This window comes from Dermacentor albipictus, chromosome 1 (assembly GCF_038994185.2).
Source record: "Dermacentor albipictus isolate Rhodes 1998 colony chromosome 1, USDA_Dalb.pri_finalv2, whole genome shotgun sequence".
In the NCBI taxonomy this organism is placed as follows: Eukaryota; Metazoa; Arthropoda; class Arachnida; order Ixodida; family Ixodidae; genus Dermacentor; species Dermacentor albipictus.
This window is the reverse complement of record NC_091821.1, coordinates 200370689-200386930: the sequence shown is the minus strand read 5'-3', so window position 1 is coordinate 200386930 and position 16242 is coordinate 200370689. Positions and strand designations below refer to the sequence as shown.

Genomic DNA, 16242 nt, shown 5'->3' with positions numbered 1-16242 from the left:
CTTTTCGCAACTAAAAAAATATACTATGCTATAGTATTATGGCCTAGTATGCAGCAAGTACCATATGAAACACATCCTATAACTTCTGCTCAAATGAAAGCCAACTTTATAATGCTACAGCAATGTGCTTAACTAAGCTACAGCAATGCACTTGCATTCATTGAAACTATAAATGATGCACTTCTGTTGCAGTGCTAAGGCAGCAGAATAGAAGGACAAAATACATAAGGATGTAAAGCTGATGCCATGAGTGCTTGGTGTAAATTATTATATTCAATGAAACTGTAAACGGTGCACTTCTGTTGGAGTGTTAAGGCAGCAGTATAGGATATAAGAGTCAAATATGTAAAACTGATGCCACTACTGCTTAGGGTAAATTGTAAAGCTGTGCCGGTGCAAGGTAAGGATTCCGTTTGCACTATTACACTTCCGTCTTATCTTTCACCCCTGAAGACCAGTAGATCCTCGTGGTAAAGGCTTGGACCACTGACGAAGCACAAAAAGGAAAAGAACTGGAATAAAATGGCCATATTTTGCCTTCCCGGTGCATGTTGCTGCCTCTTGAAAGTAGAAAAAAATATAGCATAAAGCTGGAAAGCACACAAGGAAGTAGCCAAGTGCTTGTCTTTCTTTGTGTGCTTGTTCATTGTGCACTGTTTTTTTTAATTCAGCATTTATTGATACATATCATACCAGAAATATCCAGCATAATCCAAGCTACAAAAATTCTTCACAACAGAGCTATGGCACCAATTGTAATGCAATGGGTGGTCAGTTACACAATATGCATCACTGAAACTGTAATTGCAAAGCCTTGATAGTGAAGTGCTGTGACAACACTAATCCAAAGACAACAGAATATACCTGCACTTTGAAATAATGTCGAATCCGTGAATGGCAGCCTACTGTCTCATGTTCCCTTGACATTGTTCGCTAAGTACATGGGCTTGTAATGCATGAAAGTTCACATGGCTGTGTAAACTTCTGTATTCAGCCCTGCATAAAAAATTCAACATTTTTATGTAAGGCTAGCAGTTTAGTTTTGTTACATAGCCTAGTTTAGAGTATATAGCTTGATCACTAAAGAAATATGCAAACTGAATATCAAGAAGCCTCCCCCTCTCACTCTAATCTGCAACTCTATGACAAGTAACAATGGCGTTGATGTTTTCTATTTGTACTGGTGGAATTCACCATTAAATATTTATAGAAAAAACAAGAGCACTGCCATCTGAGGAGCAAATGCCATTCAAAATGGGTGTGCACTGAGCACTCTCTAAACTTTTGCTTTCGGGTTTACTTTAGTAGCCACAAAAATGTTAATAAATCGACCCAGCAGCTTACTACAGTCACAATATGTCTTAGGTATAAAAAGGCAGCAAGTATTTTTGAAAGCATCCTCAAAGTATCTACAGAGTGATACTAAAGCAATGAGACATCATTTTTCTGTGAAATTGCAATATGATGGACCAGAAACATAAGAAGAGCCTGAACTGTAAAATTACTTAAAGGTACACATAACATTCAAGAAATAGTTAAAATGTGACTCCGTGCTACAATTCAATTCAGCTTGGTTTAGAATATACAAATTTGTACACTCCTTTTACCTACTATTACAGTGAAGTTATCTATCCCATTTAGTGTTTTGCACAGTCCCTTTAACATGCTCCTCTCTACTAACAGAGCTGCAATATTTGATGATGAATAATGACACTAGTTGCAATGTGTCCAAAGAAATATAGCACAGAAACCTCAGGTGAACAAAATGAAAACAAGGTAATAAATTTGTCAGCTGTAAAATAAAACTTCAAAGATTTATACACCAACAACAGTCATAAACTCCCTCGTAACAGAGAAACGTACAATATAGACTCTATAAGCACAAAACCTTATTTAGACATTTAAAGGACAACGCAATCAAAAGCCAATGTAGCTCTTGTAGGTAGATACATACAGTATAGGCTAAAGAAATCACATGTGCTGGTCACAATCAGCATTGAGTAAATAAACTCTTCGTCTATTCTGACAAGGATTTTTTACACAAATGTTCAATGACTTAAGAGGCATCATACAAACATTAAATAGAGACAGAAAGAAAGAATCCAGCTTGCAAAAATTACATTACATATACAATGCTCTAGCAGCTCTCTCCCAAACTGAGTGCAAGTTTCCAAAATGGGCTTTTTGTCCCAAAAATCTGACACTTCCTACATCAGAATATTGTGAAGCAATCCTTACTCATTGATACAGTAGTTTCTGCAGACATAATAGCTGCCACAATACAGCTTCTGATGCAGCAAGAGCTAGCAGGTTAGTTCTCAAGCACATATTTATAGTCACGTATGACCTGGTTCTCAATTGTTTTCTTTTTGGCATTGTCAAAACTTGTCCCTCTAGAATATTTTGTCCTCAGCAGCAGCTCATGCAAGCTTGCATTTAACACTATTCTCTGTAAACGTTAGCTTCAACAAAGTTCTTGTGCACACCTATTTAAGAGCCAAGTATGATATCTATTATCTACAAATAAAGTGCAAGACAAGCCACAATAAAGAAGTAAAATACAGACTGCAAATATAACAGTACAGTTGACTTGGTACTCTAACATCTGTGAGACATTTCCAGCTATACAGCAGAAACAGTGAATAATGCCATGTATACTGAATGCATGTTAGTAATTATTGTGTAGTAAACTCTACTGCCAGGGCCATGGATGTAAACTAGCATTGAAAAAAGAAAAAAAAAGAAAAAAAAGAAAACACTTGATTCTATTCTCCCTACTGCCACTAACTGAAGACAGAAATATGTTTTCAGAAAGTTTTCAGAGGCGTGTATAGATGAAAAAGACTGCAGTGAGCAGCAACTAAAATACTATTAGCTTAATGCACAGCACTACTTTCCTGGAAGTAAACAATGATTCCCAATGAAAAACAAACCACGGCTTTCTTGCAAAATGTTGACTACATCTCACACCTCTCACACATAGCCAAAGGGTTAAATGAAAATGATGACCAAATATGAAAATGTACATCGACATATAGTGAAATAAGTGTTCTCCTACATACATTTAACTGCAATAAAGCTGCCAACAGTCTTAGACGTATCACAATTTTCTTTACAACTTGCCAAGCGCGATGAAAAAGCATGCCACATTGCAATGTGTGGATGGGATAAGTGGATGCATGTAAAATTAATTGAGTGATGAAAATAACAAGCATGCAAAATACATCTATGTGTTGTGATCACATTCATGTTCAGGTTTGCCAACATGGCACAGATAGGTGTAATGTGCACATCCAGAATGTGCACAATGTGAAACTTGGCAGATGCAAATTAAATTCTGCAAAACTGTTTTTATGTCATTTACAAAGTGCTCTTTCCCATCTTTTCTCACTTGTTTAATGGTTCTCGACTGAGAAATGTGTCAAAGTATAAAAACCGTAGTCTTCTTTTCTCGAAGTTGTCTTGGTCCCATTGCATTGAACAAATGTGCAACCGCGCACTTAGAAAGCTAGGCTATCTGCAACGTGCTCCTCATTCGGCCACTCTTAACACAAGGCTCCTCACCTAGAACACACTCGTGCGTCCTTAATTGTACGGAATCCATACAAAAAATCTGGCATCAACAAAATTGAGACTGCCCTGCAGAAGACTGTACACTTCATTTCTTGTCACGGCTCGTATTTTACACCTAGTTCTGATCTTTGCAATCTTCAGCTTGCCACTCCCCCTCCTCGTCACCTTGTTGACTGTTCAAAGTTTTCTCATGCTATGATTAACTCTCCATGATTTCCTGTACTAAGCAGCTACATCACACCCGCTAGATCTTTATCCACTAGACAGTATCACAAGCTGAATATATCTCCTTTTCATCATCCCACAGACGTGTTTAAATAGCTTTTTGTTTGCACTATCGAACATTAGAATGCTTAACCTGGTCCTGCTCATCTTTATCGCCTGCTGAATTCCTTTTATAGATATTGTCAACAATGGCTTTCGCATTGTATCTTGTTTTCATTGTTGTAACTTGTGCTCCCCACTAATGCAAAACTCCAGAATTCAATTCAAACATTGCATCAACAAGCCTTAACTTTAATTCTTAAGTGCTATGGATAACCTCAGCCTGGTTGAAAACTTTGTAAAAAAATATGTGGACAATCTTATTAAAAAAATTTCGGCCTATTTGATTATGTATGTCAATGCAATAATAAAGTGACTGTAGCTTCAAGCAAATGACATTTGTGACTGACTGGCCGAATATCCCCCTCAGGCATTGTGTGCACAACTGCACATGCCAAGACAGTTCATCAAATGCAAAATCATTGATGAAAACAGCGATATTTAGAATGTCTCACAAACATCTTGAAGCACTTCTGATTGGACCTGTACTGCAAGTTTGAATAATATGTTCATGGTGTTTTTGCTTTAGTAAAATGAGTTGGAAGTGTTAGCTGTTGGTATCAGTATGTCATCATGTGGCAGGTTCACTTCTTTCATTGTTTTTGACATTGCTTTACATCTAACATATATGTTGCCAGATGGGTGCTTTCTAAGTATACTACACATGAAATAGCTTGTTTTCCTATCTGACATTTATGTAGAGAGTTCTCACATAGAGTCCACATTGTGTAAACTTGATAAAACTCACTGAAGAATTCAAAATTATTAATCCATTCCACAGCAGCACACTTTCACGATCCTTAAGATGCAAAAAAATCTGGTAAAACTAAATTTTCAATGTACAATTTAAGTGGCACCTGAAGGAAACATCAGTCCTATTCTTATTGCAGATGTGTTGACTGCAGTTAATTGCGGCACTGTGTGCTTAATTTTGGGCACTTGTAGTGCCAATTTCCGCTGAACTTCTACCAGCACAGTCTTCAAATGTTTCCAACATTTAACATACTGTATGCAACAATCGAAAAATGAAAAAGCTTCTTAGGTAAATTAGGCACTTAAGGGGCTTTTATGCTTCAGATGAAAAAACACTTGCTTAACCTAGGAAAGTCAAGGATGGAAGTAACTTGCAGACAGGTAGGAGAGAGGCACATTTCAAGACAATCACTTGCCCTACTGCAATCCTAGTATTACCTATTGCCACATGCTACCTACCATAGTCAAGGTAAAACAGGCCTCAACCAAAAACGTTAAAAGAAAAGAAACCAAGACACTTCGGCTCCCATACGGGAGGTGGGGGGGGGATACAAATCTGATTTTGAAAAGTAGACTGTGAGCAAGGCCCTCAAATGGGAGCAGAAACATCATGGTTTCTTTTCTTTTAATGTTTTTGGTCAGCGCCCGTTCTACCCTTGACTATGAGCAATCCCGACCACACGAGTTCTCGTCGAACTCCTGATTTCATACTACCTAACCTTCTACACCTTGCATGTGACATCATAGATCAAAAGAAAGCATGCCTCAATGCAATAAGCCTTTTTACCTTTGAGAAACCACCAACATATACATGTCATCACTAAAGAGAGACATATTCAGCCAGCTTGAGTAGCCTCAGAGTATGTAGAGCCAGATGCATAACAAACCTCACAGATGTCTTTTTTTTTTGTCAATAGAATGGTCAGGTTGACACAAAGCATCCAGAAGGCACTTTACAAGAAAGAAGACTCTGTGAGAGTAGTATCGTAGTCATGGGGTACAACAACAGTTGGTCCAGGTCACTGGTAGCAGGGGGCTGCCTACTGGAAGATGGACTTGATTCGGGGTCTAGCAGATGCTCTGAGTCCGACGTGAGGCCTGGTGGCTCGGCGGAAGGTTTGGCTAAGGAAGGACTGGCTGCGCGAGATCCCTTTAGCAGGGGCTGCTATGGCCTGAAGGCCCAGATCATGGGACAGTGCTAGCTCAGGTGGCAGAGGTGGGTGCTTACGTTGTGGGACGCTCTTGGAGCCAGACATCACAGTAGCTCTGACAGGCTGTGGCACTCCACCCTTCAGGTATTGGCATGGTTTGCGTCCACTGTTGTCACGGACATTGGCATCTGCACCTGCATTGTCCAATGTGCAGAACAGCCCATTGGAGTATCAGAAAACATCGGAAGGGAGTGACTGGCTCATATTATTATGTCACTAGGAGTGCGAGACATAAAAAAAGGCCTTTTTCAACCAACGAAGCGGCCCACGCCGCTGCCCGCGAGTACGTCAGCCGGGCTCCCCTCTCCCCACGCGCTCTCGGACCCACGACAGAAGAGGCGGAGGCCGTACCCACCCACTATTCGGCCATATTGCAACATTACAGGCTCGAGCGTCGAGTGTACCCTCCACCGCACCCTAAACTCGACAGAGAAGAAAGCCTGATCCTCAGACGCCTGCAAAGTAGTACGTACACGCACGGAATGATAATGCATCGCCTCTACCCGACGCTCTACGGATACCTCTGCCCACTCTGCAACGTACCCGATACTCTGGCACACTTGCTCCTCGAATGCCCGTGGCAGGAAGGCAGCGAAATGCAACCAGAGACGCACGCAAAATGAGCAATAGAAGCAAATGACTTATACGAAATGTGGGAGGCCAAGCTAACCCTCGGGGACCTGGAAGACCAACGACAACTCGTCGCCAGCGCCAAGAGGGCAGTCGAAGCCAGAGGGTTCCTGGACTAAGGAGCCTTCCCACCTTAGGGTGACACCCGTCCTCGCTCGGGACACTGTTTCGTACAATAAACGTTTCGTTCTCTCTTCTTCAACCTGTACTTTTCGAGAAACATGACTGTATATGTACACAGAGCCCACAAAACCTAGCATAGGAAGTCTGGATTTAAACTTTCGGAAGCAAATAAAGCAAATAAGAAATAGTAAAAGAAATACTGAGGCCGTGAGCCTCGCATTTTGGATACATGATGTAGGCTGCTGTTGTTGCATCACCTTGGGGACGAGTAGGTGAACAGGTACCCAGTGAAACAGCTGAGCGCATGGCCCCCATTTCGCGCCATCACCAACGGTGGCTGCAGCGAGCGCTTTGCACAGGTCCATGAATGGTGCTCGGCTCACATTGTCTGCTGCTGAGTGCAGCCGTTGCTTACGCTGTCATAAAGCAAGCGGTCATGCATTTGTTTCTAGAGTTGACCAACAGCTCCCTGGTCAATTAACCCGATAGCCAGTGGTCAGGGCAGCGCAAGAGAATAACACTACACAAAAGTGTGCATCTTGCTCATCTTGACCATTCCAACTTAGCAGTCAGTGATGACAAGTTGTCCTACGTTCTTATAATTACCTCACACTATCATTTTCTATTATTGGAGTATGGTGGCTAGATACAAGTTTAATTATTTCTAAATGTGCGTGTGTTATGTCCAAATGCCTGTGCCAAAGGTACACATTGATGTGGAATCCAAAGTTTAGCATCATGAAAAAGGTTTGCAAATGTATGGGTTCAAAACGTCTTAAAGATGGTGCTTGTGTCTCTGCTTCATTTTCAGCATAGCTCATTGACTCTGTTTCTGTAACCACACCTCAACACTATGATGCGTCTTTCATTGACCGGTAGTTGAACTATGGTTCGACTATGGTCATTGCCACGTGCAGTTCCTGCTCCACCACAGCAGGCTTCACTCAGCAAGGAGGTGGATGTAAACCTTTCGACCAGCAAGCATTTCTTTATGAAGCAAGAATGGTGAATTGCTAAGGTAGAACAACATTTAATCTTGTCAAAGTTAAGCAATGTGATTTAACACATACAATGATTTCAGAAATGCTTTGTTGGCCATGCGAGCCACTGGTGAGCAACTGCTGTCCAGCAGAACAAAAGGGGATGATATTTCATTGTTTGAAGCATTTGGCCATGAGGAAACCCTAAACACATGCACAGCTTACTACATGGCGATTTGGCAGCAGCTGCCACTGCTGTTCAGAGGGCGTACTTCAATTTCGTCAAGGGTGCAGACACACGAGAGCTGCACTGCCTTTGCCCAATGCTTGTGCGCAAGTGCGAGTTGAGAGAGAAAAATGTGGAGACCATGCCTAGACAAAAACAAAAACATTGAACATGCAATTCAAACTATGGATCTCCCCGATCATGAGCGCAGTGCTGTGACCACTACACTGAAAAATGAGTGGAGAGAGCTTATTTCAGAGTATTTACCTGCGGGCATGTAGTGCAACTCAACTACTGCATCCTCCTGTTTAGTACCAAGGTGCAGTCCCCAGATATTTCTCTCACAACTCACAGATGTGCATAAGGGTCAGGAAAACATTGCTTATCTCTGGCTTGTATGTGCCCTTGACAAAATGGAAAAGAGCACTTAGAGCGGCAGCAGAAGACTCAAGCTGAGCACCATTGGCACTCGCTGCACCTGCACGAAAATGTCAGCACAGCTGCGACTCAGCACCTTTGACAGTGGGCAGCTCTGTACCTACCTACTCACTCACAAGACCTAAGAATTTCAAACTATGACCGATTCCAAACATAAACAGAGCACGCTGCCATATTTTGTCCCCTGTACTATGCATGCAACCCTGCTATAAAGCACAGTTAACGTAATGTTGACCATAAAGCACAAAAAAACCAGCGCTCGTCCTGTCTGGTCTTCCTTCTTGTGACCTCGTTTTTTGCACTTTAAATCAAGTAGGAATTCTTACAAGCTCGCCCAAATGTCAGTACTTGTAGGATTAATTTCTGATACGTGGGGCCCTTATGTGTTCTAAACTTCTATTCTCTAATCCCGCTGCTTTGTCCACACTACCACTCATGCTGTCTGGTCTCCCTTTTTTCGTACTCATTTTTTGCACTTTAAGTCTGTGGCGATTTAGGAATTCGCCGGCGCCATTGTGCGGGCGCATTCACCTGCTCTGCCATCCCTACGCCGCACCCCTTTCTCGCTCCGAACTAGTTGCCAGCGGTGGTGCTCCACTCCCGATGGTTCACGGTGAGGGTGGGGATGCTGACGTCACGAGGTAGCTGCTGGCGGCTACTCTCGTGGCGAGAGCGTGGGCTTCTGCCTACGGACTGCACCGGGTACGTACATGCTTCCTCGTGTCCACTGACACCTTTGTGACTAGGACTTGAGCCCACGCACGGGGCATTAGTCTGTGCGGGGAGCATGAACCTTGTGTTGATCCTTTCTGGATGCTAAGCTGAAGAACCAATGCCTAGTGCTCGCGCAAGGTCCTACCACGCCGAGCTGCACTTACTGGAGGCCCAAGCCGAAGGAGATTGCCCGTGCTCTCGCGAGTTGGCCCATTGGTTATCGTGAGAGCAAGTAGCATAGCCAACAGAACTTTTCCTAGCGGCGTGTCCCAGCTTGAGCCTGTGCTCACGCAGCAACGTGCTATAGACACCCCTGTCTGTAGTTTTCGCCCTTCGTGCGGGACTCCTTTGGTTCCCCACTACTCCGGGACCGGGCGTTTGTGCAGTATTGGGTGCCGTTGGATACAATAAACGGTTTCCGTCAACTTAGGGCAATACTGTGTTCTTGTGTGCGTTGCTCGGTAGCCCCTTGCAGCCTGAGCTCGTGCGCAGCAGTGCACTAGAGGCTGATGGCTGACGCAGCCCTGTGGCTCACTAAGCTTGAACCTTCGGTGGTCGGTACTCCTGTGAGATCCAAAGACCCCACAAGTCAAGTATGAATTTTCAGTTATGAACTTGTTGATACTAGATTCTGGCAAGTTCACTGGAATGGAAAGGGAGCGGTAAGAAGCGCATTAAATAAAGGCATGGCATATGGTCATGTCTGTGTTATGAATTAATGCACTGGATTACAAAAAAGAAGCAGAAGGAAATCGCACGCTGGGAAGACCTATAAACATACAGTGCGACGCAACTTGAGAAATAATATTCTTATGTCCAAGAATTTAGAAGACAAAGAAAGATTGAATCGTCGCGACGACACATCACAGTCGCCGTAGGTGTCGAAGTCTCTATAACGAAATTATTTTTGAACAGTTCTGATAGCGTCCACGCAACAATGGTTACTAGTGTGCTGTAAAATGCTCATATGCTGCAGCCTAAAGCTCACGGCACGTTGCGAAAACGCGCTCACAGCGAAAGCAAAACATTTTGTGCGGACATGCATGCAGACGCACAGTTGGTCGCTGCAAACCCGTGCGATCGCTGCATTTAGGCTTCATTCTGTTATGCTCCATTTGGTTATACAGACAGCCCACTATAAGAACATATTTGACATAGTTTACTCTCAGCGCTTGCCTACCTTTCACGCAAGAAACTGGTTCTAGAGACTTCATCGCGGCGACCGTGCGCAGTGGCTTTCACTGTGCTTATTCGGTAAAGAGATAGCGTCTGTAAATGATTCTGTGCTTTCAGTTAGCCCAAGATTATTATATCGACAGTCAAAAACTTCTCCCGTTTGGAGAGTACCTACATAAATGTCAAAGAGGGCTGCCACGTGGTGTTTTTATTGAGCGCCGTAAGAGAAACCTATGAGGAGTACGCTGCGTGATTCCTCGTACTACGCAAGGGAGGTGCTTCCAACAGATGGCGACTCCGCAACTCCTCGCCCCCAATACTGCACAGAGTATATATTAGCAGCCAGGCAGCTGCTATTATATGCCATCCTCTAAGGCAAGCCTAAACAGAAGTCAAAGACTGCTTGCACATATTGGTTACCTGTCAGCTTTAATCACTGCTAGCTATAACTTCGTGTAGTACAAGAAACCCAGACTTTCTAAAACAATAACAAGAACTGCTATAATGACATTTCATTTCACTACTGATCTTTGACTGCTTGCAAATCTGTAATGCCATACCCCAGAGAACATCAAAATAATGCATAATAGACTAAACAGTTATGTAATATCTTACCATAGGCACGCAGTAACTCAGCTATGTGGTGCTGGTTGAACATGTATGCAAGATGGAGTGGTGTGTAGCCCTGGAGACAGAGCAGGAAAAAGGCATATGTATTAAGCATATGGCAGTCAAATACGAGATAATTAAGGTTTGCTTCAATATATGGCAAGTGCCATACTTTTCATTATAGCTCAGTGGCTATGGTGTTCTGTACGAGTCACAAATTCAATTTTTGGGAATGGCGGCTGCATTACAATGGGGTGGAAAGCAATAGCACTCATGTATACAGAGTTTTGGGTGCACATTGAAAAACCCCAAGCGGTCAAAATTAATCCATAGTTCTCCACTACATCTCTAATAGCGCTCTAGTTGCTTTGGCTTGTTAAACACTGACACTCAATTGTTGCTGCAATACCTGCATGAGCTCACTAGGCCACTGGTACAGGTGAATTGTATAAGCGAAAAGGATATGTAGTAAAGAAAAGCAAATTACTGGTTTGGGATTTTAAACCCCATGCTATTTTTATTAGAGAGGGAAGGAATGTTGATTGGCTGGGATGTTTGAGTAAAACCAATACCTTCTTTGAATGGCCACACAACCAGCATGCGAGAATAAAACCTCAGACACTATAGGTTTGCTGGAATCAACATGAGCTCTATCTCTATGTCAACATACATTCTCCAAACCGGCGTGCATACTGTGCCACGTCTCTAATGGACTTGGAGTGGCACAACAATCAATGACTGTGTTGCTATATATAGTATGCCTTGGATTGCAAGGGCATTTGAAGCCTCCGGCTTTGGGTGGCATGGTGGCATGTGCAGGAGAGATGGGGAGCGCTCGGCTCCGCATCAGAAGGGACTTGAAAAAAAAAAAAGTTGCTTTACCACATCCGCACAGTCACTGCTCGTGCACCACAATTCCGATACAATTTCACAATTTTCGCGCGCACTCCTGTCAAATTCTAAAAAACGTTTATTCAAACAAGTCTAATTGGCTGAGTCCATTAAATGCAAAGTGGACATCGCTGAAGATTAATCGTATTGTGGGATATATTTAATCAATCATTCATTGGTATTACCAGCCCTAGCTCACTCCTGATGTGACCATGATGTCGCATCCTTTCTAGGTCACCCATGCAAGCCAATTTTCACACTCACTATATTAGCGTATTAAGGAGGTAAAAAAAAAGAAGAAATAGCCCAGTTGTTACTTTTGACAATTTGCTTCTTTTGCCATGTGCCACACATTATCTAACAACACAACTTGTCAATGTAAAGCAATGTACCTGCAAAAGCAAATATGCAGATGAAATACTTAATGAGCTTATGGAGTGAGAGTCATATGAACTTACCCCCTGGTGAAGTTGCAGCACAGGACAGGGATGCAATACAAACAAGAAGAGAAATGTGTAAGTAAAGAAAACAAAACACATGGTTATAAATTTTGAGCATGACCACAGGCAAATTATTAAGAGAAAGACACTATGAGTTCTCTGCCTGAAAATAGTCACCATCAGGTGCTACACAAACAAACAAGGTAAGAAAAATTCTAAAAGTCCTGCATCATTTTGTTGCTTATAGGATTGGAGGCTTTAAGGACATGAACAGTAAGCATGAAGTCTTCACTTAACGTGGGCAAATTTTGATGGAACAACAGTGCTGTGGAAAGGCAACTTTCCTACCACCGTGGCATACAGCCTGAAGATGAGCAGTGCATACTAGTCATAATACAAATAAGTGTGGAAGTGCTGCTGTAAATTTCGGGATATGCAGTCACCATTGGACTTAACATGAACAATGAAGACATGAAGACTTTAACAAGGATGTAAGGAGAAAACATCCAAACGCTTTGAATGGTAGCACCATTCAAAGTGCCCAGCATCCTCTGCATGAAAAGCAAAAAGGCACTTAAGGCTTGCTTCGGTTAAGTATGATCATGACTGCACATTTGCTACAAAAGGGCATTTTTTCATTGCTTTGGTGTTCCACAAAATTCAGAAGTAGGGCGTACCTTACTTTCATTATAAAGGTAAGAGGGACAGCAAAGAAAAATATTGAGGAGCCTGCAGCTTCCACCCAACTACAAACTTTTTTGTCTATTCAAATACATTAAAAACATTTTTTATACAGACCAACAACAATTAAGGAAAAAAGATAGCAGTGTCAGCAGAAAGGTGAAGCACTGACAGCAATAGCAAAGTATTAGAATATTACATGAAGTTCGTAATTTATTGGCTGTATAAGTTGCAATAAGTTTATTCACTTATCAACTAAACAAGGGTGGTGTCACACGCCGAAAGACTAACATGAACAGATGTCACTAGATGACCACGAGTACTAGCTGCTGCGATTGGGAGTGTTGGTAGCAGAGAGCACACATGCATGTCCCAAAGACAAAGTTTCATGCTACCGCTTCCTCCACCATTTCAATTAAAAAACTCAGATCTCATGACTTACAAGACTAGGCGTGCAGGATATTAGGGTGCCTCAATACCTCCACACCCGCCGCTCCATTCAGGGTGCGCACATTCTCTGAAGGAGTTGTCGCAGCAGTGACCGGTTTTTGTAGGCACAGTCCACAGTGGCGTAGCAACGGGGGGGTGTCATACACGTCTGAAGAAACTCGAAATTTGTCGATATCCTCGCCTTCCTCGACTACATCCACGGGGGGGGGGTGTTGACAAAAGAGCTATCGGCCCCGAGTGCCAGATGACCTAGCTACACCACTGACTGTCCGCCATTGCACAGGCCACTTCCCGTGGAACCAGCATATGTTAACTTTGCACAGCTGTCCGTGGCATATATGCACGAACGACTCTAGAAACGGCTGCAGAATGTTGCACTTTCCAAAAGAGCCAAAAAGAAGATTTCAGTGGATTGCGAAAGTCACGCTTCATCAAAGCGGTTAATTTGTGCAAACAGTGCAAGACTACACTCTTGGAGTCCAGCAGCAGCGAGCATGCATATCTAACAGCGCTGAAGGAATATGTTTGTGATAGCAACAGCCTTCAGCTCGTTTTCCCTTTCAGGCTAGGAGTCAGTATACAAGTGCAATAAATAGAACACTTCAAAAGTTTACTCTGTGTGTTCATGACACCTGTTCTCTTAAAATACATGTGTGTACCAAGCTAGCATGAAAATAGCTGCTCTAGCATATTTGCCAACAATGACATAAATACCAGAATCGCCATTCAATAAGTTACTTGTTTTTTTATTGTTTCAACAATTCAGTTTCATATTCCAATGCCTCTGCTTCATGAGACCACTTTGCTTGGGGAAGGTGCAACATCTAAAGCTCACCTATGCTAAAGGGAACGAGCAAACACTCCACCAGTAAAGACCAGTCAAAAGAGCAACAAATGGAGCGAGTTGGTTTATTTTGATTTTGAAAATGCGCTGCCTTAAAAGCACTACCCAAATCAAAGATCAGTCAATTATGGCATCTAGGGTGATATTGCATCACAACATAGGTTGAGCAAAACTACAACATCAAAAATGTTGTTTCCCCGATTTATTATTATGCCTTGCCACCTCAACCAATTCTGTCAGCAGGAAACGCACCTGTGGACGAGAATCCAATGGCATATTCGTGTGTTTGCAGCGTGCTACCCGAGAGACAGGCTATGCAATGACGGATTCTGTAGCAGACGACACTGTTGTCCCCACCTTGAACATTGCAGGTGGACATTGAGGCACCCTAGCGCATTTGAAGCCACCGGCCTTCTTGGCTTACCCTCGAATGTTTGTCCTTTGCCCTGGTAACCACAACAGGCGGTCACCAACATCGCCCTTACGCCTGCAGCAGACCATGTGACCACTAACACACAGCGCGCGAGCTGTTCATCGGTGAAGCCAACTCATGAGATTTATATCTAGATCTAGGGTGTTCAGCACCAACTTAAGGGTTTGCCATTTTTGTGACAATTTCGATATATTTTTAGAAACATGCCGAGAGCCGATCCCATCGACCGATTCATACACATAGGACCATGTTTTGTAATAACGCATTTCAATTCCTACTATTTTTTCGTCATTATAGCTGGGATCAGCCACTTGGTATGATGGGTATGATAAAAATCAAAACTGGATTGTTACAAAAATCAACCTCTGCAATTTTCAAGATGTTAAACTGGCTACACAAAGAACCAAAAATAGCAGGTGACTGGGTCCCATTTTGCTTCTTTACTTTATCCAATGCTGATATTAATGGTAATATGCATATATATATATCTTTTGCACCACTGGAAGGGAGAATCAAGCCTATGGAATCATTACTGCTTTCCAGAAACAAAACGAAGAAGTGTGTCAGTGGTCTGGAATACACATCATAGCCTCTCGGAAAAACAGATATTTTCGTGAATGCCATCAAAAGCGTTTTGTTAAGCTAAAATCAATGCAAAAAATTTGGAGGACTCTTAAGCTTCGCCTTTAAGCATGGAAAGTGATAGCATTCAAAGATCACTGACTGCTTCTCACGTTTGCCAGCAACTGGAGCTATGTAACCTTGGTGTTTACCAAGAAACGCTGGCTGCGAATGCTATGCACGAAGGCGAGCTTTGTGGTAGAAATGCGGCCTCTTGCGTAGGTCGCGATGCGATGGAGGCGAGCACCAGCTGGAGGTATCGTAATGAACTGGGCACGCTGTTCTGTGGCCCTCGAGACACCTGCGCGCCGGTGCGCGCAAATGGCAGACGCCACGACTGGTTTGTGAATGGTAGAAACACCGGAAAAGGGGTTCCTTTGAGTTTCTACGTAACAGAATTATGTTTTCTCGTATAGTCAAATTACAATCTGAGAGCTGTCATGTCTGCAGGTTGTGCGTAATTCACAGTTTACGGTTTTTCCACGTATTTTAGCTTGAGAAATTCAATTAGTTCAGTAAATTCCTTGTGTCACAGGGAGGGCCTGGGTATAGGTGATTTGAAAATCTTTTTGCCAAAACAATGTACAACGACAACACCGGATTTTCTGTGACACGGACTCCTTAACGCTATCGTGTTGAAAGTACTAGGCTATTGAGATTCACTCTGCAGCAGATAAATGATTGCTCTGAAAGAAAATTCAAGAAAATGGTGAGGGTGGTTTTCAGCACTATGGATTCTCTGCACCAGGAGACATGGTAAATGCTCACTGTCTCTCGGTCCTTTTCACCGGCTTTGATATGAAAGGGCTACTGCAAAATAATATTTGCCCCCTTGGAAAAACTGAAGATATTAATGAGTGACTACCAGTTCAATCATGTGAGCAATGAAGCATCAATATAAAATTGGACAAGTTTTGGATGATTCGTTATGGCTTTTGTAGCATGAAATGAGTCGAAGTAAAAAATTATTAGCATGTGTCGGTGAGTTTTTGAGCTTTCGTTCCTTGTTTTTCGTGCTATAGTACTGCCACAATTCATGTGGTACTGCCACTATCGCACCTACAGTACTGACGTAACAGAGCGAAGAACTTGTGAAAAATTACCATACAGAATGTAAAGCTAGGA

At 42.7% G+C, this 16242-nt stretch overlaps 1 protein-coding gene across 1 annotated transcript in view; it reads right to left on the bottom strand.

The window, feature by feature from the left end:
- LOC139054125 (uncharacterized) overlaps positions 1-10836 on the bottom strand; it is a 47722-nt gene extending 36886 nt beyond the window's left edge. The window contains exons 1-2 of the mRNA XM_070530713.1: positions 10764-10836; positions 5879-5995 (exon numbers count right to left, since the gene is read on the bottom strand). Coding sequence (XP_070386814.1) covers positions 5879-5995; positions 10764-10806 — 160 coding nt within the window. The 5' untranslated portion in view covers positions 10807-10836. The remainder of the gene's footprint in view (positions 1-5878; positions 5996-10763) is intronic.
- Between the last annotated feature and the right edge of the window lie 5406 nt (positions 10837-16242).